The 21,844-nt window shown below is 39.6% G+C and overlaps 1 protein-coding gene across 1 annotated transcript in view; it reads left to right on the forward strand.

Annotated features, from left to right (window-relative positions):
- The window catches only part of PPP4R4 (protein phosphatase 4 regulatory subunit 4), a 106,596-nt gene that overhangs the window by 70,574 nt on the left and 14,178 nt on the right, over positions 1–21,844 (forward strand). Inside the window, exons 12-19 of the mRNA XM_039254559.1 lie at positions 789–866; positions 1,713–1,796; positions 2,426–2,608; positions 7,040–7,145; positions 8,800–8,947; positions 13,190–13,334; positions 16,418–16,459; positions 16,552–16,626. Of these exons, the coding sequence (XP_039110490.1) occupies positions 789–866; positions 1,713–1,796; positions 2,426–2,608; positions 7,040–7,145; positions 8,800–8,947; positions 13,190–13,334; positions 16,418–16,459; positions 16,552–16,626 (861 nt within the window). The remainder of the gene's footprint in view (positions 1–788; positions 867–1,712; positions 1,797–2,425; positions 2,609–7,039; positions 7,146–8,799; positions 8,948–13,189; positions 13,335–16,417; positions 16,460–16,551; positions 16,627–21,844) is intronic.

The following is a 21,844-nucleotide window of genomic DNA, read 5'->3' on the forward strand; positions in this document are numbered from 1 at the left end:
AATAGTATTTTGAAAATATTCCGAACGAATCAGAAACAACCCTGTAGAGCAAAGGTTTTTAAAATACTTTCTTTATCCAGGAAGCACTGCCCTCCCCCCACCCCCCTGCCCATTAAAATCCTACCCAGAAGCCCAATACGTAAAAGCAAACAAACAAATAAATAAATAGTGAAGTAGAAATTGGTGAATTTACCATTGTGGCTTCTGTCTGTCTGGAGGAAGGAAAAAACTCAAGCCTGTTCATAGGGGAGCTTAGATTAGACCCTTCCAGCTCCTCTTGTGCTGATCAAAGTCTTTGAAGGGAAAAGTCGTCGATATCTTGCTTGCTTGGGACCCCCCTCTGTCCCTGTGTCACACAGACCTTCTGTGGAGCCTGCCTTCTTCAGGAGACGCTGATCCAGGGCGGACACTCATGTGCCCGCGCTAACCTGTGAGACCCTGTTGGCTGCTGTAAGATGTCAAAATATGAGCTGGAGGCATCCATGGGCTTATTGCTTGTGATATGAAAATTATGGCTCTGATAAATCCTTCCTGCACCTGCTGCGGTCATGGGGGCACTTACTTGCCCATCCTCACATGTACACACTCCAGAGTGTTATAAAGAGGCTAAAAAGCTGGTTTTGTATGCAGTTAATTTTTCTAGAAATCCAATTTTATGTTAATGTTGTAACCTAGTCTCATTTCAGAAGAAGTATCTAACAGAGATGTATTTTGTAAAGTTGTTATTATTACCGTTTAGATATAGTCTAGTAGTTTTAAATCTGAGAGATTTTATTGCTGCATTTTAGGTCTCTAAACTTCTGAATTCTGGAGTATATTTAATACATAAAGAACTGATAACATTATTACAGGATGAATCACTGGAGGTAATATCTTCTTACTCTTTGGTTTTTACTTCTTTTATGTTAAATCTGAATATATCAATGCCCCCCCCCCCCCACTTCTTAGGAATTGCATGAATCCTTTTAGCTGGCAGTCCCCAAAAGTGTTAAGACAATGTACCATTGTATCATAGACTGAAAATTGAGATCTTTAAAAAAAATACTAGGGCTTAAAAAAAGTATATATGTATATTTGCTTATTAAGGAAAAATCAGGAAATGCCAAAAAGGAGACAGACAAAAGAATATCTTTAGTTCCAATCACTTACTGTTTTGTTGTATTTTAAAATTTTTCTGCTTTTTTCTGTGAAAAGGTTTTTATTTTACACAATTGCACTCATATATTATATTACATTTTATATCTTTTCTCTCTCTTTGCGTTGTTTGGGGACTATACTTGTGGAAACTTTGCAATACTTTATTTTGATGCTGTGCTTAGTATATCTTGTTCACCCAAATGAGTACTAGCTTGCCTAAGTACTTGCCAAGCATCATCGATGTTTAGTCATTGCAGTGGGTGCTATCTGACTTAAACTGCTTTTTAAAAGTTGAGAGGCAGTTTTTCAGCATGTTGGTTGTGTAGAGATAGCTGTCGCAGATCTAGACTATATGAACAATGTCAAGAGACAGATACACGAATCTCGTTTCAAAGGTAGTTTGGATCAAGGCAGTTGATTATGTTTCTAAGAAGATGGCAACATAGGAGAAAAGAAACTCCCAAAATGTTGCTGGATAAATAATACTTTCTCTGCACAGAGATTGACATATGAGACTAATGCAAGATTAGAAAAACAGTAATTGCCATAAAAGTAATCAACATCTCTATTAAAAGGTACTAGATGCTCTTATAGATCATCTTCCAGAAATCCTTGAACTTATGTCTACTGGCGGAGAAAGCAGTGTTCAAGAAAATAAGGTAAATCTCATGTATCAAAGAAGTTCCTGAATGTTTTAACCGTGATCTTACTCTAGAGAGTTGTTGTGGGGAACAAGCAGAGGATGTATGGAAAATATTTAAAGTAGTGGTTACCCCATATTCACAAGTGCTTATTAGTAAATGTCTGTTGGAGCTGCAACAGCCTGAATTTCCACTCCGGTTCCTGTATTACCGTGATTCTTACTGCCCTTGGAGTTTACGTTCACATTTTCAGTTTTCATCAGCATTAATTATTATTCCAAGAGTAGCTTCTGGGGAGGACAGAGGGTAGGGATTTAGAAGGTCACAAGTTTCCAAAGTGAAGTAGAATAAATTTTACTTTGATAGAGGAATTAGTTAGAGGGATTGCGCGTTACTTAGAAGGATTGTGAGCCCCATTCTCTATTTCAGAATTTCGTTTTTGGTAACTGTTAGTTTTACTTACGGAGTTTTAAAAACGTATGTATTTGAATTTGCCAGATAATGGTCCCCCTGTGACAACCGAGATCCTCCTAAGTTGTGAAGCGAGCAAGCGTGTCCCTGTGCCTAGTGCATTGTAGGCTGAAGGATTCGCTGGAATGCCGCAGCGGATTTCTTATAATCTGTCCTCTGATGTGCTTTCTTTTCAGTTGTCGTCTCTGCCTGACTTGATCCCAGCACTCACAGCTGCTGAGCAGCGAGCCGCGGCCTCCTTGAAATGGAGAACTCACGAGAAGCTACTGCAGAAATATGCCTGCCTGCCCCACATCATATCTAGCGATCAGATTTATTATCGTTTCTTGCAAAGAATGTTCACGATCGTGATGACAAATGTGAGCCCAGTACCTTTTATCTAATTGTTTTGAACTCACACCTGATTTAGGAATTACCAAATTCTTCACATTCTCAAAATAGTACAACAAACCTCATTTATTCCATTTTGTCCTAGAAGGACGTTTCTCTTGCGAGGCCCCCAAAGGGGCAACTTAAGTTTTTCCCTGTGCTTTTCTACTGATGCTAGTTTTTGAACGTTGTCTATACAGCTGGATTGGAGAATGAGCAGGTGGCACCTTTACTGACCCTTTGTCTGTATGCTGCCAAGGAGGGTGTAAACAGACTCACCTCACACTTGATAATAGCTCTTCTCAAGAGGAAGGTTGGCAGGAGTCTGTGAACTTGGCTGCTAAGTACGGCCTGCTCTGATAATACACCTTATATGTGTCATGGCCTCTGAGCCAGCCTCACCTATGCTGCATTGCCAAGCCACCCTGTAAGCCCCTCAGTCTTAGTGGAATTACTTTTTAAAAAAATTTTTTTAATGTTTGTTTTTTGAAAGAGAGACAGAATATAAGCCAGGGAGGGTCAGAGAGGGAGGGACACAGGATCCTCAGCACGTTCTGAGCTGTCAGCATGGAGCCTGACACAGGGCGCGAACTCATGAATTGTGAGGTCATGACCTGAGCTGAAGTTGGACGCTTAACCGACAGACGCTTAACCACCCTGGCACCCCAGTTTTTCTTTAAAGTACCTCTAAAAGATGGCTATGTAACAGATCAAGCTTATATTAAAAACATGGTGATGATGGATAACCTTAAAATTAGAGTCAAAAGCAGGACAAAAAGAAAAGATTTGTACTCAAATCCCTCAGAGAGTAAGTTGTCTACCTTTGTTACAAAAATTTACAGAGAGATCTATTGAACCCACAGTTCACTGTACATTTAATATGTCTTCCTACCACTTCTGAAGTATAAAAAACTTCCGTATAACGTATATGTTTTAGAAGCTGTTAAAAACGTGCTTTATCTTCTCATTGTTCTCAATAAAAGGGAGATAATGAAATCTAATAGCCATCTCAGAAACCCAAAATCCATTTTAGCCTCAAAGATAAAAAGAAAAATAACATGATTGGTGTCATTTACAACTTAAGTAAAAAACAAAAGATAGACATTCATGAACTACCACTTCTACAAGTTAATTCCATTCATCAAAGTAAAGCCTAGAAGGTTATATTATAGCCATAACGCTCTTAAGAAATGACTTTGGCAACAATGCCTCCTTATCAGAGGACAGTGCATCAGTGTGCCACATAGGAGATTTCACATAAAATTGAGCAGAACGTATTAATTATTTTATTCAGAAATTACTTGCTTGAGTACCTGCTGTGTACCAGGCACCGTTCCAAGAGTTAGGGATATAGGAGTGAATAAGATGGGCTTCTGCTCGTAACAGAGCTGGCGTTCTGTGGTGGTGGCGATGAGGCGGATAATAAAACAGGCTGGTAAGTGCTGTCAAGTTCGGTCTTAATTGTTGCTCTCAACCTGATTATTCAGTAGGGCCTGTTGTATTTCTAAAGCCAAGGAAACATAATTATTCCATAATTTTAACTTAACAGGAAAGAGCAATGATTTACAACATAGAGTGTGAACAAAACCCTTATAAGCCTAAGAGATTTGTTTTACTATTTTCTTTTATAGGACAGTAATTCCACACTTAAAAGGAGATCCAGGATTATTATGTAGCATGTTTTCCGTGATCTAAGAGGACATGTTACTCTGTTTCAGTATTCTCTGGAGAAAACAAAGATTTGCTTTTTTTTTTTTTTTGGTTGGTCTCAGGTTTTTTTTTTTTAATGTTTTATTTATTTCTAGGAGAGAGAGACAGCGTGAGCAGGGGAGGGTCAGAGAGAGAGGGAGTCACAGACTGAAACAGGCTGCAGGCTCTGAGCTGGCAGTCAGCACAGAGCCCGACGCGGGGCTCGAACCCACGAACCGCGAGATCATGACCAAAGCGAAAGTCAGACGCTTAACTGACTAAGCCACCCAGGCGCCCTGGTCTCAGTTTTATAATATGTATCTTCAATTTATCACAGGGGATCCTTAAATATCATACATTTTTGTCTACATTGTATGAACATTTGACCAGTGTGGTTCCCATTTATTTTCCCATCTTTTGAATTCTTTGTTACCATATATTTAAATTTACATCATATAAAATCCATAATTAATTGCTACTATTCTTGCTTTAGGCAGTTATCTTTGTAAGTAGTTAAAAATAGGGGCGCCTGGGTGGCTTAGTCGGTTAAGCGTCCAACTTTCGCTTAGGTCATGATCTCGCGGTTCGTGGGTTCGAGCCCCGCGTCGGGCTCTGTGCTGACTGCCAGCTCGGAGCCTGGAGCCTGTTTTAGTCTGTGACTCCCTCTCTCTGACCCTCCCCTGCTCACTCTGTCTCTGTATCTCTCTACTAGAAATAAATAAAAAAACATTAAAAAAAAAAAGATAAATGCCTTTATATTTACTTTTCTTTTTACCATTTCCAGAACTATTCATTTCTTTTGTTTGTTTGTTTATTGTGAAGTTCGTTTCCATATAACATCCAGCGTTCATTCCAACAGGTGCTCTCCTTCATGCTCATCACCTCTTTTCCCCTCTCCCCCAACCCCCTCAACCCTCAGTTCTCAGTATTTAAGAGTCTCTTATGGTTTGCCTCCCTCTCTCTCCTAATCTATTTTTTCCCCTTCCCCTTGCCCATGGTCTTCTGTTAAATTTTACCTGTTTCACATAAGAGTGAAAACATATGGTATCTGTCCTTCTCTGCCTGGCTTATTCACTTAGCCTAACACCCTCAAGGTCCATCCACGTAAGATTTGCATTTTTAATTCCGTACCTCATGGTCAGAATTCACATTCCTTCAGCAAAATTAACTGAGAGCTTACTGTATGCCAAGCACCCTTCTGGGTACCAAACGACAGCAGCAAACAAAAGAGAGAAAGGACTTATGATCACAGACCCTTAAATTCTGTTGGAGACAGGCGGCGAACAAACCTACGTGTATAGTATGTCAGGGATGAAAGAACAGTGAACAACAGGAAAGCAGGGGAGAGGGCGAGGAGCGTGACCGAAGGGAGTAGGGTGCTGTTGTGGAGAGAGTGGCAGGAAACGTCCACTCTGATCAAGCGTGCTTCGTGCAGAGGCTTGAACGAAGTAAGGGAGTTATTACCATGCGGATGTCTGAAGGACAAGTGGTCTGGGTAGAGGGAATGGTGTGGTTGCGTGAGGAGCAGGGAAGCCAGTGTAGCAAGTTGTAGAGACCTGAGGTGGAGGGGGGCTGGGCCCCCAGCACGGCACACTTTGAGGGCCACGATGTGGGATCTCGGTAGTAGTCTCTGAAACAAGGGAAGTCTTTGGAAGGTTTTGAGTAATGACATAGCTTTTTTCCCTACTTCTGTTGTGCAAAAAATTGAAAGCTAAAGCAGAAAGGCAGCAGTGTACAGTTTTATTCTACTTGAATTTCAAGGATCCCCCCTGTAACAGTCTGACTCTTTAATAATTATATTAGAGTACTTATATGTAAGATGGTGTACGTGAATTTTATACTGGGCACAATAGATCTGGTTGAGAGATTTGTCTCTAATACATAGTTTGAACTCAAACCCAGTAAAGACAGATGATTCATTTAAAATGAATGAATCCTGCTCAGTGGTGTGACAGAAATCCAAAAGACAAAGAAGTACAGAACACTAGTAAGAGTTTATGGACGTGGTGTCCCTTGGATTCTAAGTTTTATCTGTGGTGTGGACCAGGGACCTCAGTGATGACATTGAGTTCAAAGAGTCAGAAGCAAGCCAGAACGGTTGAAAAGTGTATCTGATCATGGGCTCTCTAAATTTATAGTTTAGAAGTGGCACATTTTTGATGATGTATCTGACACAGGCTGTGTTCTTGCAGGTAAGTCCAGGGAACGGCTAAGAGTGGGGGGCCGAGATGTACTGGGGGAGACTCTCACCTAAGATGAAATGGCAGAGAAATGAGAATCATATATATAAATCAGAGCTGGATGATTTGGAAAGGGTGCCAAACTAAATTAACTTTGTAATGTGATACATTAGTTGATATGCCTGAGTGGTATTAACATTAAATTATGAGGGTAGTTCCACTTTGATTTGAGAGGTGGATAGCACTGTTCTTCCTTTTTTTTTTTTTTAATAGTTTATTTATTTTTGAGAGAGACACAGAGGGGGGAGGGGCAGAGAGAGAGACACACACAGAATCTGAAGCAGGCTCCAGGCTCTGAGCTGTCAGCACAGAGCCTGATGTGGGGTTCAGACCCACAAACTGTGAGATCATGACCTGAGCCGAAGTAGGACGCTTAACCGACTGAACCACCCAGGTGCCCCAACACTGCTCTTTTAGCCCAAACTGAAAATTGATTTGTGGAGCAAAATTATATTATTATATTGGTTTAATTGTCTTTCTTATTTCTTTAAGAACGTCTTACCTGTCCAAAAGGCAGCTTCACGAACTCTATGCATTTTTCTACGTTATAATCGTAAACAAGAACAGAGGCACGAAGTCATTCAAAAATTAATTGAACGTAAGTAATCATCACCTCTCATTTTGAAAAACAGAAAGTAAGCAAATCGGCCTTAGTTAGCTCTGACTTACTGCGTGTATCATTTTGCCATGAATTGTTAGGCTGATATTGGTAAATATCTGGAGTGTGTTTGTATTTGAGGTTAGGTTAATTTTGGGGGGTTTTTTAGAAATCTTTAAGATAGGATTATTCTGTGATGAATGAAAGTAGTAACCACTCTGGGTCGTCTTTAGTGAGTTTCTACACTTGAAAAATTAAAATAATGTACATTTATGGTGAAAGCCCAGTCCTGATGAAATAACATTTGGAACTAAAATATGAGTTGAGTATCCATGAATGTAGCGTTTTATGTTGTTATGTTAAATATTAATAGAATGCAAGGATTTTTTTAGTTTCCTTGAGTAGAGTTGATACACACATGAATATGAATCTGGTTAAGCCTACGTAGTTCGTAATGTTTTAAAAAATTATATCAGTTAACAAATGCAAATTTATTTTAATTTGCTAAGGGCTAAATTAAGACAAAAACCTATAGTTAATGTGTTCATTTTGGAAGAAGTGTCACATACTTATGTATACTTAGTGAATTTTTAATTCTTGTGTACTTGCTTTGACCATAGTGTCTCAATGCTTTTATTAAACTCTTGTTATCCAGCATAGGTGGGTAATGGGATTTTCTGGTTATTGCACTTCACCATTTTAAGCATAAATCACCGCTTTTCAAAAAATTAAGAGTGTATAAAATTCCATTTAAGAAAAATTATGCTCAGTATACTTTAATCTCTCTCTTTTTGACTCTGTTTCAATTTAATTTTCATTTCTCAGTGGTACGACCTTACATTTAGAATCAGTTTTACTCTGAAAGGACATTCTGTTTGGCTTTAAATATTAAGAATTTTGCTTTTGAACATTTGTGTAATAAGAGAGAAAACAATCCTTTAAATGTTTACCTAAATTATTGACAGTAATACAATATTAACCACTTCAGAGCATTTCTGTGGAAACGAGGTGAAGAAAGCAACTAACTTGATTGGTCAAATATAACTTCAGAGTTCGAAGTTACACAGACTTTCATTTGCAGTCCAGCACTACCCCTACCAGCTCTGTGACTTTAACCTCTGAACCTCCTCTCAGGTGGATAAATCTAGACTTAACCCATTGGATTGTTTTTTGGGATTAAATGTGATAATATGTTTTGGCCCCGCGTTGGGCTCTATGCTGACAGCTCAGAGCCTGGAGCCTGCCTCACATTCTGTCTCCGTCTCTCTCTGCCTCTCCCCTGCTCACACTCTCTCTTTCTTAAATATAAAATAAAACATTAAAAAAAAAACTTAAATGTGATAATATGTATAGAGTACTTAACATGTAACAGGCGACCAAAAAATAGTATAGTTATTTAGTACTTAATAAATGCTTACGGAATTGAATGCAATGTTTAATACTTTTTTTATTTGTTTGTTTTTTGAGATGTCCTTAATTTGGGAGTCTACAGGTCTTTAGGATATATGATTTTTTCCCCTCTTATCTCTTGTATTGGCTAAGCAAATTGTGGATATAAAAAAAAAAACTTGTCATGGATTTTGTGTGTCTAATTTCATCATATATACTTTCATGTAGGAAAGATTAAACTTCTCTTTCTTGTTGTTGTTTCTAGAACTGGGCCAAGGAAAAAGTTATTGGAATAGACTTCGATTTTTGGATACCTGTGAATTTATTATAGAGATCTTTTCCAAATCATTTTTTTGTAAATATTTCTTTCTACCTGCTATTGAACTGACACACGATCCAGTGGCAAATGTGAGGTATGGTACCCAACCCATTATCAACTATAGTGACCATGCAAAATCAAATTTTTAATAGTCAATTAAGAAACAAGTGAATAATGTGTACTTACTTTGAAATTCCTTGTAGTCTTACTTGATGAGCCTCAGTAAGACTCAGAAGCATCATCTTTTAACAGTGTCTTAGGTCTTTTGTTTATTGGGTTGAGAGACCAATAGTCAAAGGCAGACGGGCAGGTGTCTCCTGCCACTTGGATACACACATTGGCATCAGGAGAAGGTTGAGCAGATATTCTAAGTTTAAGGATCTTCTAAGACTAAAGAAAAAATTCAAAGTTGACGGACGAAGTTCTGTCCATTTTTAGAGGCAATCAAGAGATTGGTTTTTGTTTTATATTTTTAGTGTAAGAAACTACAGAAAACACAACTGCATTGGCTTCAGTATTCTGCACATCTTCTCTGTGCTACATAACGAATGAATCTCACCATGTGGCAAACATTTTGCAAATTGAAGTTGTGGCCCTAGAAAAGCAGCTCCCACTATGATGAATTCTCACTTAATCAAGCAGATGACAAAAGTAATTTGAAGGGAAACGAGGGGCACCTGGGTGGCTCAGTCAGTTAAGTGGCCGACTCTTGATCTTGGCTCAGGTCTTTTTTTTTTTTTTTTTTTTAATATTTTTAATTATTTCTGAGAGAGAGAGAGAGACAGTGTGAACAGGGGAGGATCAGAGAGAGGGAGAGAGATACACAATCTGAAACAGGCTCCAGGCTCTGAGCCAGCTGACAGCAGAGAGCCCGACACGGGGCTTGAACCCAAGAACCGTGAGATTATGGCCTGAGCCGAAGTCGGACGCTTAACCGACTGAGCCACCCAGGTGCCCCTTGGCTCAGGTCTTGATCTCACGGATCATGAGTTTGAGCCTCCTATCGGGCTCTGCTCTGACAGTGAGGAGGCTGCTTCGGATTCTGTCTCTCCCTCTCTCTACCCCTCTCCCGCTCTCTCTCTCACTCTCTTTCTCAAAATAAATACATAAACTTTAAAACAAAAACCTGAGAGGAAATGAAATCATCTCTAACCCAGGTCAGTGTGGCTGAAAATAGCATTGACCCTAAGAGAAAGCACCCTGTCCATTCAAAAACCAAATGAAGATTTATTGAACATTGCTGTGTGAAATTTGGTTATTTTGGGGGTGAGAGATGATTGCATAGCAGTTTGTCTTGGTTCCCACTCTTCTGCCTGGGTAACTGCCCGCCAAACAAATGGGTCCAGCAACACCATACACTAATCGGCTTTTGGATACAAAAGCATTTGCCCAGCTCTGCAGAGATGTGTAGATAGAACGAGGGCCATCCCAGGCAAGTGTGGTGGGATCGTGCACGTAGGACAAGGGATTCTGGATCCCTGCCGCCTGAGCTGATTTCTAGCTGTGTACTAGCTGTGTGTCTTTGGGAAAGTTACATAATCTCTCTGCGCATGGATTTCCTCAGTACCTAATTCATAGGGTGTTTTGAGAGATAAATACCTGAGATATTGTACATGAAGGGTTAGCTTACCAGAAAGGGTGTGAGACCTGATCTTAAAATCTTTATAATCTCATGGACCCAGGATTCTCAGAAATCACCATTGTGGCTTTGGGTAGCTTCTGTTGAAAATATGTTTTAAAGACTTGCCTAGAGTTAATGAAGAATGAAGTGTCCGTAGACTGTTAATTATTTTTGTTTTTCCTTACGTGAATGTTTAAAACTTAAATTCACGGAGCCTAGACAGGGTGAAGGCTGGCAAGACCGTTGGTATTCAAAGGAATCTTCCCCTTTGCCAGAAATGCTAAAGATTCTCTTTCAGGTAACTGGGGGCCTTAATTGAGAGAAAGCATCACCAGGATCTGTGGGGAACTCCAAATGAGTTTGAGACCATTATTGCTATGAACGGAGCTGAATATTCTAGAGGAAGAGCCTCTTTCACCTGTTCGGTTGAATAAAAAGCAAATTTTTGTACGTGGAGAATCCTCAACTGCAGGGTCAAGTGACAAGTCGTCCCAGAAACTCTAGGAATGGCACTTGGTTGTCTCGGGTTTGGCGTCGAAGTAAAAAAATAATAATCTGGAGAGCACCCAGAGGAATGAATGAATATAGCAGCCCAAGCACGTACAGCTGCAGGCATCGCTCTGTAAACCCAGTGCTGGCCGCGCTCTAGAGTGGTAGCGTAGCAAAGCAAGCACTTTCTGCACAGCGTCTTTCTGGAAGGTTTTCTGTGCTGCCCCGGGCGGCCTCTCATCTCTCTGGCATTCTTCAGGCTGCGTGTTGCTGCCTTATGTAGACTGGGATGGTGCCTAGACTCTGTGCTTTTATCTTCTCAAACCGCACTTAATGGCCTTGACGATCTTTCCAGTCTCACAGCTTGCGAATCATCTGTGTGCTGGAGATTCCAGACTGTGTCTCCAGCCTGGGTGTCCTTCCTGCACAGGAGACGCGTCGAGCTGGCTGCCCACCTAGCATTTCCATGGCACGCCGGACTCAGACTCAATCTGCCCAAAAGTAAACCGCCCCACCCCGCATCCACACCTGCCCTTGCTTCTGCAGTCTTCTCCATCCGTGCAAATAACCACCTCATCTTGCCATCTGCTCGGGTCAAAACCTTACCTCCTTTCTGCCTCCCCCCCATCTCCCTCAGTTCCTTAGCACACACCGCTGCTTGCAAAACATACTGAGTCTGAACACTTCTCCCCTCCTGATGCTACCACGCTGGTTCAGGCGGCCGCCATCTCCTGCCTAAACTATTGGTAGAGCCTCCTCTGTCGTTTCCCTTCTGTCCCCGACCGTCTGCGGTCTACTCTCAACCCAGTAGTCACATGGCCCTTCTATCATGTTAAGTCTGATCACTTCGCTCCTCTGTGCAAAACTCTCCATGGCATCTTATGGTGTTCAGAGTCTCCAGTTAGTGGCTTACAAGGCCTGGCACGAGCTGGCCTCCTGTTGCCGCTTTGAGGTCTTCTGATGACCTCACCTTTGCTCAGCTCTACCCATGACAGCCAATTTTTTTTTTTTTTGTTTTACAAATAGTTTATTGTCAAATTAGTTTCCACAAAGCACCCAGTGCTCGTCCCCACTAGTGCCCTCCTCCGTGCCCATCCCCCCTCCCCCCTACATCCATCAGTTCTCAGTTTTTGTCAGCATTCAGGAGTCTCTCATGGTTTGCCTCTCTCCCTTTCTTTCCGCCCTTCTTCTCCCCCTTGGTCCTCCGTTAAGTTCCTCCTAATCCTCCTATACGTGCAAACATATGATATTTGTCCTTCTCTGCCTGACTTATTTCCTCAGCATAACACCCTCAAGGTCCATCCATGTTGCTACACATGGCCAGATTTCATTCTTTCTCATTGCCGTGTAGTATTCCATGGTATAGATAAACCACATCTTCTTGATCCATTCGTCCGTTGATGGACACTTAGGCTCTTTCCGTGTTTTGGCTGTTGTTGAGAGTGCTGCTATGAACATTGGGGTACATGTGCTCCTATGCATCAGCACTCTTGTATCCCTTGGGTAAATTCCTAGCAGTGCTATTGCTGGGTCATAGGGGAGTTCTATTGTTAATTTTTTGAGGAACCTCCACACTGTTTTCCAGAGGGGCTGCACCAGTTTACATTCCCACCAACAGTGCAAGAGGGTGCCTGTTTCTCCACGTCCTATCTACGACAGCCAATTTGCCTATTTGGGTCGATTTGCCAATTTGGGGTAACACCCAAGTCAGGCTCCCCCTGTAGGCTGTTTCTGCATACTGCGGGTTCCTGTCTGAAATGCTCTTCTCTAGATGTTCACATTACTTATTCCCTAATTTTCTTTAATAAGTCTTTGATTAAATATTATCTTTTCAGCGAAACCTTTGCTGAAACCCTCTATGACCACGTGATGTAAAACTAATACCCCTTCTCTGATACTCCCTTGTCTTTTCCTGCTTTATTTTTGTCCATGGCACTTACCACTCTTCAGACAGATACTTTACTCGTTTCCTTATTCTTCCTTCCCTACCCCGTACTACAGTGTCAGCTCCGTGAGAGCAATGGATTTGGTTGGTCTTATTCACTGTTGTATCTCAGCACCCAGAATAACGAATGCTCGACTTCTAACAGGCATGCCACCAAACATTTGCTAAATGATAATCAAGCCCCCAGATTATCCGAAGTTTTGAATTTCCTTTTCATTTCGCACTGTTATTCTTAGTTATTGAATCCATTCAAAAGTAAATAGTCTTTTAATTTATTATAGAATGAAACTTTGCTACTTGTTGCCCAAAGTGAAATCTACTCTGAAGATCCCTGCAGATAAGCATCTACTTCAGCAGTTAGAAATGTGTGTGCGGAAACTCCTCTGTCAAGAAAAGGATAAAGATGTTCTGGCTATTGTAAAAAGAGTAAGTACCACTCTTGCCACATTTGGCATTTCTTGCACGAAGACAGTGCCGGTCACAGCTTCCCTGCTTTAGCTTGACGGGCTAGCGATGCGTTAACATGGTTCTATCATTGCTGGAGTAGCATTAGTAACGGACTGGGCTGATGTGCACTACAGCGTAAAGTTCCTTCTGAGGGGTGCTTAGACATTCTTTCTTTTTTTTTTTTTTTATAGTTTATTGTCAAGTTGGTTTCCATATAACACCCAGTGCTCATCCTCACAAGTGCCCTCCTCCATGCCCATCACCCCCCTTCCCCTCTCCCCCACTCCCCATCAGCCCTCAGTTTGTTCTCGGTATTCAAGAGTCTCTCCTGGTTTGTCTCCCTCCCTCTCCCCAATGATTTCCTCCCCTTCCCCTCCCCCATGGTCCTCTGTTAAGTTTCTCCTGTTCCACTTATAAGTGCAAACATGTGGTATCTATCCTTCTCTGCCTGACTTATCTCACTTAGCATAACACCCTCGAGTTCCATACATGTTGCTACACACGGCCAGATTTCATTCTTTCTCATTGCTGTGTAGTGTTCCATCATATAGATAAACCACATCTTCTTGATCCATTCATCAGTTGTGGACACTTAGGCTCTTTCCATGTTTTGGCTATTGTGGAGAGTGCTGCTATGAACATTGGGGTCCATGTGCCCCTGTGTATCAGCACTCCTGTATCCCTTGGGTAAATCCCTAGCAGTGCTATTCCTGGGTCCTAGGGGAGTTCTATTGTTAATTTTTTGAGGAACCTCCACACTGTTTTCCAGAGGGCTGCACCAGCTTACATTCCCACCAACAGTGTAGGAGGGGACACTTAGACATTCAACCTGTATTACCACTAATACAAGCACCATGAGAGAGAGCTTTTGACACATTTGAGTTGCTTAATAAATACTGTTCAACTAATAATGAATACTTTATCCACCAAACTTGATTTATAAGTGGTTATAATCCAGGAAATCTTTGTTGGTGAAATTGGGAAAGTCACACTCATAGAAAGTTAGCCCTGGAAGGGCCTTCAAGGTCTGTTTGATGTTTCAGAAGCTTGAGGCCTAGGGATAGTAACTGTCACGTGGCATCATCTTAGCAAGCAGCCGAGCCGGGGCTGGAATGTGGGTCTCTTACCCCGAGAGCATTCTTTCTTCAGGCATGTGACATCATGTCCTTATGGGTTTGTTGGTTTGTTTTGTTTTTAGCACGGGATCTTACATGGATTGTTTGCTCATGTTACAAAACTAAAACAGCCAAAATTTGGGTTGGTGAAGTCACTCCTGAAAATACTTTGTAGTCTTCTGAAACATTTTGCTGAACGTGTAACTAATATTTTTGTAATATTAAGTCAAATGGGGGCACCTGGGTGGCTCAGTCGGTTAAGTGTCTGACTTCAGCTCAGGTCATGATCTCGAGGTTTGTGGGTTCGAGCCCCACGTCGGGCTCTGTGCTGGCAGCTCAGAGCCTGGAGCCTATTTTGGATTCTGTGTTTCCCTCTCTCTCTGCCCCTCCCCCGCTCATGCTCTGTCTCTCTCTCTGTCTCAAGAATAAATAAACTATTAAAAAATGTTTTAAAAAGAGATTAAGTCAAATGAAAGTGGTTACTGTCACAAATCTGAGTGTGAACTTTAGGACACATAGTTTCTGAGCATTTATTTGTACTGAGAGGAATTAATTTATTAATGCCTTTTAACTTAGCATCGATGGTGAGGGAAAAAAAAAGAATCCTTTGATTTCTTTTCTTTTTTTTCTTAGATATCAATGCTAGATGCTACATGAGGAACTTTTTAATAAAGTGATTTGATAACTTAGTATTAATTAGTATATTCTTGTTTTACTGAAGTGCGAATTCCTCTTTTACCAACTAAACTAACCAGAAATACCCAGGGTCTGGAAACGCACCTAAATCTAAAAACATATAAATAGAGTATACATATATACACATATGTGTGTATGATATGTATTTGTTTCTACCAGACATTTCTGTCCTTACCATTTAATTACAGAAATTTAGGCAATGGAGTTCACTTTCACAATAATGAAGATAAGAGCATTAGTTGCTTTTTAAAAGAATTTATTAACTCAAAAGATAATATAAACTAGCCCCATGATAATGAATTATAAAATATAATTAATGGATTAGTAATTTACAAGACTAGAGCTTATTGTAAGTATATGTCACATGAGGAAGTCAATCAAGCCCATGAAAATTCTATAGTAAAATGCTTATCAAACGGAGGTCTTGTAATGGGAAGCACCGAGGAAGCTCACCCTACAAAACTTTGGGATAAAAATGGCCTGGCTTATGCTAGTCAGTTTTTTAAGATGGGAAGTAATTTTATTTAAAAGGAATCTTTCATGGCATGAATTACAATATTTTCCTGAATTTCTGCATAAAAATCCTCAAATAAATATTATGTGTGCAGTGGCTAGCTTGGGCATAAGTGTATATAAATCTACTTTTATCTGGACCATCAGAGTGAGAGGTACTGTTCTCCGTCAGTCAGAATGCTGGGTCAGATGGACCCCTGTTTGATTGAAATGATTTGTTTCAGACTAATGTGTTCTGAAAGAGAAATACTAAATTGGGAAATACTTTCAGGGCATAGTCTTTCTTAATGGTTAGAATGTCATAATGATCGAACATTTCAGCAGAAAGGAACTAGGATTTTAAGCCAAATGGGAGTTGGCTTCATGTATATTTAGCTAAACGTTCTTTTAAAAAATTCAAAAATTATCTTGTGTTTCTGAAGATTCAGAGAAGAGTGGCACTGAGGGTTATTGGAAGTTCGTTAATTTGTGTGTGTTTTGTGTCCAAGGTGTCCCTCTAGACTTGCCCTCCTTAAGGTTAAAATCGTTTACAAGTGACAGTGGAGCCTGGCGCTAGGAGGTTGGTTAAAAGCACAGTGTCAAATGGGGAAAGAACCTCAGAGGGTTTCTAATTCAGCCTTCCCATAGAGTGGAGAAGTCTCCTCTTTGAACCTCCTTCTGGAAAAGGATCCTTTTTGAGAACTGATCAGTTGGTTTAATTTAATCACTGCCAAATAATTTTCACAACTTTGCTTTTAGACCGTGTTGGAGCTGGACAGAATGGAAATGTCGATGGATGCGGTAAGCACAGGCTTTATGCTCAATCAGTATTTAAAAATTGGCAGAAACTCATCAGAGTGTTTCATAACTTCATTTTTAAACTTTAAACTTAGTTTCAGAAAAAGTTTTATGAAAAAGATTTGTTGGATCAAGAGAAAGAAAGAGAAGAACTCCTTCTTATGGAAATGGTACGTTGTTTGCACGTGTGCACACACCTACTTCTTTCTGACCGATGTTAGCTGGTTTCATTATGCACCCCAATAAGTAATTTCCTTCCATTTCAGACTGCTTTTCTCCTTCCTAAACGACTAAAAAAGAGTCCTGATTTTTTGAAATCTCTTTTGTGGACTAGAAGGAAAACTATGTTTGAAAACCTTTAAAAACAACTACTTTATTGAAGTATAATTGGTGTATAATTAACTGGATATATTTAAAGGGTACAGTTTGATGAAATCATCACCGCAGTCAAAATGCCAAACATTTCCATTCCCTCAGGAGTTTCCTCGTGCCCCTTTGTAATCCTCAGGTGCCCCAGAACCACTCACCTAGTTTCTATCTATAAATTAGCTAGCAACTCGAATTTATTTATTTATTTATTTATTTATTTATTTAAATATAGCTTATTGTCAAGTTGGTTTCCATATACTACCCAGTGCTCAGCCCAAGAAGTGCCCTCCGTGCCCATCACCCCTTTTCCCTTCTCCCCCACCCCATTATCAACTCTCAGTTTGTTCTCAGTATTTAAGAGTCTCTTGTGGTTTGTCTCCCTCCCTCTCCTTAACTATTTTTCTCCCTTTCTCCTCTCCTATGGTCCTCTGTTAAGTTTCTCCTGTTCCGCTTGTTAGTGAAAACATATGGTATCTGTCCTTCTTTGCCTGACTTATTTCACTTAGCATAATATCCTCGAATTCCATCCATGAGCAACTAGAATTTATCTAAGTTTGTTTATGTATAATATTTTCGGTTCATGCCTCTTTCTACCAGCATAATTGTTTTGACAGTCATCCACACTGTTGTAGGTATCAGTAGTTCATTCCTTTTATTTCTGAGTAGTATTCCGCATTACAGACATACCACAGATTGCTTATCCACCTCTTTTATTTTAAATTAGAAATCTTTTTTTAAAAAAATGTTTACTTTGAGAGAGAGAGAGCACATGAGCAGGGGAGGGGCAGAGGGAGAGAGAGAATCGCAAGCAGGCTCTGCTGATAGTACAGAGCCTGACTTGGGTCTTGATCTCACGAACCGTGAGATCGATGAACCGTGAGATCGTGACGTGAGCTGAAATTAAGTGTCGGATGCTTACCTGACTGAGCTACCCAGGTGCCCCGTGTTTATCCACCTCTCATGAGTACTTGGGTTACTTCTAGTTTGGGGATATTAGAAATAAAGTTGCTGTGATCATTTATGAAGAAGTCTTTGGGTGAGCATATGAAGAAGTCTTCAAACCTAGGAAATACCTAGGAATGGAATGACTGGATTGGATAGTAGGGCATGCTTAATTTAAAGACAAACAAAAGACAGGATGCCCGGGTGGCTCAGTCAGTTAAGCATCTGACTTCAGCTCAGGTCATGATCTTGCAGTTTGTGAGTTTGAACCCCACGTTGGGCTCTATGCTGACAGCCCATAGCCTGGAGCCTGCTTCAGATTCTGTGTCTCCCTGTCTCTCTGACTTTCCTGTCCTAGGACTCTATCTCTCTCTCTCTCTCTCAGCAATAAATAAATGTTCAAAAAATTTTTTAAATAAAAAAATAAAATGAATAAAAAAAAACAGCTTTACAAAGTTGCTGTACCATTTTACATGCCCATCAGCTGTGGTGGAGAGCTTCAGTTACCCCATATCCTCTCAGCTCGATAGGGTGGGTACGTAATCGTGCCTCATTGTGATTTCAAATTGTATATCCCTGATACCTAGTGATGTTGAACATCTTTCTGTTTGTTTATTGCCCATCCTTGTTTCTTATTTGATGAAGTCTGTTTTCAGATTTTTTAAGTTTGCTTATTCATTTTGAGAGCACACGCGCCCATGCAAGCAGGGAAGGGGCAAAGAGGGAGGGAGGGAGAATTCCAAGCAGGCTCTGCACTCTTGGCAGCAGAGCCGGATATGGAGCTTTTTATGGGGCTTGATCCTACGGCTGAGAGATCATGACCTGAGCTGAAACCAAAAGTCAGAAGCCCAACCAACTGAGCCACTCAGGCGCCCCTGTTTTCAGATATTTAAATGGATTGTTGTGGGCTTGAGATGCAAGAGTTCTTCATACACTCTGAATACAACTCCTTTGTCAGAAACACATTTTGTGAATATTTTCTTTTGAGTCTGTGGCTTATCTTTCACTTATTTAATGGTGTGTTTTGAAGGGCAGTTTTAAACTTTGATGAGCTTCCACTTACCCATGTTTTTCTCTTATTTTTTATGCTTGTTTGTTCCAAGAATCCATTGTCTTTCCCCAAATTACAAAGACTTTTTCCGTATGTTTTCTTCTAGAACTTTTAGTTTTAGGTTTTACAGTTAGGTCTGTTGTCCATTTCAATTAGTTTTGTATGTTTTTTCCCATCCGAATGTTAAATCCTAGCACCATTTGTCAGAAACTTCCCTTATTAAATTGCCTTAACATATTAAAAAAAATTGTCCATGTATGTATGTGTTTATTTCTTGACTCCCTATTCTGTTCCACTGACATGTTTATCTTTTTGACAATTCCAAACTATCACTGTGACATTATAGTAATTCTTGAAATAAGGTAGGTTAAGGTTTTGAACTTTGTTCTTTTTAAATTGCTTTGACTAGTTTAGGCCCTTTGCATTTTGCTATAAAGTTTAGAATCAGTTTATCCATTTACATAAAAAGCCTGCTGGAATTTTTGTTAGAATTCTGTTAATTAGGATTGATCTATGGATCAGTTTGGTTGATTGCTATCTTAATAATCAGTTTTCTAATCCATGAACATTGTATACCACTCCATTAATTTAATCTTTCTTCTGTGTAATTTTGGTAGTATTAAAGGAGGTCTTTTGTTAGATTCATTTCTGGGCATGTTATAGTTTTGGGCATTATTATAAATGGAATTGTAATTTTTAATCTCACTTTCTAGAATTTCGTTGCTGTCAATTACTGTTGATTTTTGTATATTCACCTTGTATTTGTTCTAGAGTTGTTTTTAGATTTAATAGGATTTTCTACATGAGCCATTGTATGCTCTTTAAGGACAGCCAGATTGCTTCTTCTTACTCAGTGTTTATGCCTTTTATTTTTTATGTCTGGTTGCAAGGTCTAGGACTTACAGTATAATGAAACACTTCCAATCAAATTAAAGTGATGGAAGCAGTCATCTTTGTCATTTTATGGATTCTAGGGGGGAAGTAGCTCAATCTTTCACCATTTGGTATGATGTTACCAAGAGGTTTGATGTGGGTGCCCTTTATCAAATTGTGGAAATTCCCTCCTATTCCTAGTCTGTTGAGGGTTTGTATGAATGATTATTGAATTTTGTGAAATGTTCTTCCTTCATATTTAGAAATGACATTTGTTTATTCTTCATCCTGTTAAACCACTGTATTCTTTATTTTTTATTATTTTTAATTAAAAAAATTTTTTAGATGTTTATTTTTAAGAGAGAGAAAGCATGACAGGGGAGGGGCAGAGAGAGGGGGTACAGAGGATCCAAAGTAGGCTCTGTGCTGATATGCATAGAGCCTGATGCGGGGCTTGAACTCATGAACCACGAGATCATGACCTGAGCTGAAGTCAGATGTTCAACCAACTGAGCCAACCAGGCACCCCAAATTACCTTGATTTTTTTAATGGTAAATTAATCTTGTATTTGGGGGATAAACTATACTTGATTATCCTTTTGTATATTGTTGGATTCTTGGCTAGTTTTTAAAGGGACTTTTGCATCTATATTCACAGTGAAATTAGTCTAAAATTTCCTTTTTTGTCATTTTTGGGACTTTTAAATTTGGTGTTAGAGTTGTGGGCCTTATAAAATAAGATGTGTAGTATTACCATTTCCTCTTAATTCCTCTTCCTCTGTTTTCTGATGGAGTTTCTATAAAATTGTTTTTATTTTTTCCTTGAGTGTTTGATAGAATTCACTAGTGAAACTATCAAAGCCCAATGTTTTCATTTTGGAAAGAATTTTGATAATTGATTCAACTACTAATAGCTATAAATCTGTTAAGATTTTTTATTTCTTCTTTTGTAAACTTGATAATTTGTTTCCCATAGTCAAATTCTGTCATCTAAGCTGTCAAATTTGTTCCCATAGAGTTGTTTATATTCTTATATTATTATTCGAATACATGTAGGATCCATGGTGATGACCTCTGTTTCATCCTCACGTTAGTGGTTGGTGTTTTGTCTCTCCTCTTTCTCTTCCTCTTTTCTTTTTAAAAAAAATTTTTTTTGGTAGTTTTATCTAGAGGTTACTATATACCTAACCCTTTAAAGTCTACTAATTGTTGGGGCGCCTGGGTGGCTTAGTCGGTTAAGCGTCTGACTTTCGCATAGGTCATGATCTCGCGGTTTGTGGGTTTGAGCCCCGCGTCGGGCTCTGTGCTGACTGCCAGCTCAGAGCCTGGAGCCTATTTCAGAGTCTGTATCTCCCTCTCTCTCTGACCCTCCCCTGCTCACGCTGTCTCTCTCTCTCTCCTAGGAAAAAAAAAAGTCTATTAATTGTTAATATTGTACCACTTCATTTAACAATGATACAGATCTCTCTACCCTTTCTTTATGTTATAATTGTTACATGAATTATATCTCTATTGGAAACCCCAGCAGTCAGTGTAATAATTTTTGCTTTAAGTTGTGATCTGTATCTTTGAAGAATTTAAGAGAGTAAACTCCAGTTTTTACTTTCTTATTTTTACAATTTCTAGTACTCTTCATTCATTGCTTAGCATCCGAACTTCCCTCTGTTATTTTTTCCCCTTTGGCCTGAAGAACTGTCTTTAGTTGTTCTTGGGGTGCAGGTATTTTGTGACATTTTTTCTTAGTTTTCTCTTATTTGAAATATGTTTCTCTTATCTGAAATATCTCTGCATCTGATAAAATATTAGCTCTCATTCAGATTATTATTCTGTATGTAATGTTGCTTTTCTTGGGTTACTTTGAAGATTTTTTTCCCTCTTTTATTTTTAGCAGTTTGCTTTTGATGTGTTTAGGCATGATTTCCTTCAAATTTATCTGTTTTGGATCTGCTCAGTTCCTGAATCTGTAAATGTGTATCATTTCCCAAATTGGGGAAGGTTTGAGCCATTATTTATTTAAGTATGTGTTCACTCTTCTACTTCTGGGTCTTCAGTTCCAGGTGTTAGACCTTTTGATATGGGCCCATTGGTCCATGAGGTTTTGTTCATTTTTTTTTTCCTTGAACTTTGTTATTCAAAGTGAATAACTTCTGTTG

The sequence above is a fragment of the Hyaena hyaena genome, unplaced genomic scaffold (assembly GCF_003009895.1).
Source record: "Hyaena hyaena isolate Hyena2069 unplaced genomic scaffold, ASM300989v1 scaffold_493, whole genome shotgun sequence".
NCBI classification, from domain to species: domain Eukaryota; kingdom Metazoa; phylum Chordata; class Mammalia; order Carnivora; family Hyaenidae; genus Hyaena; species Hyaena hyaena.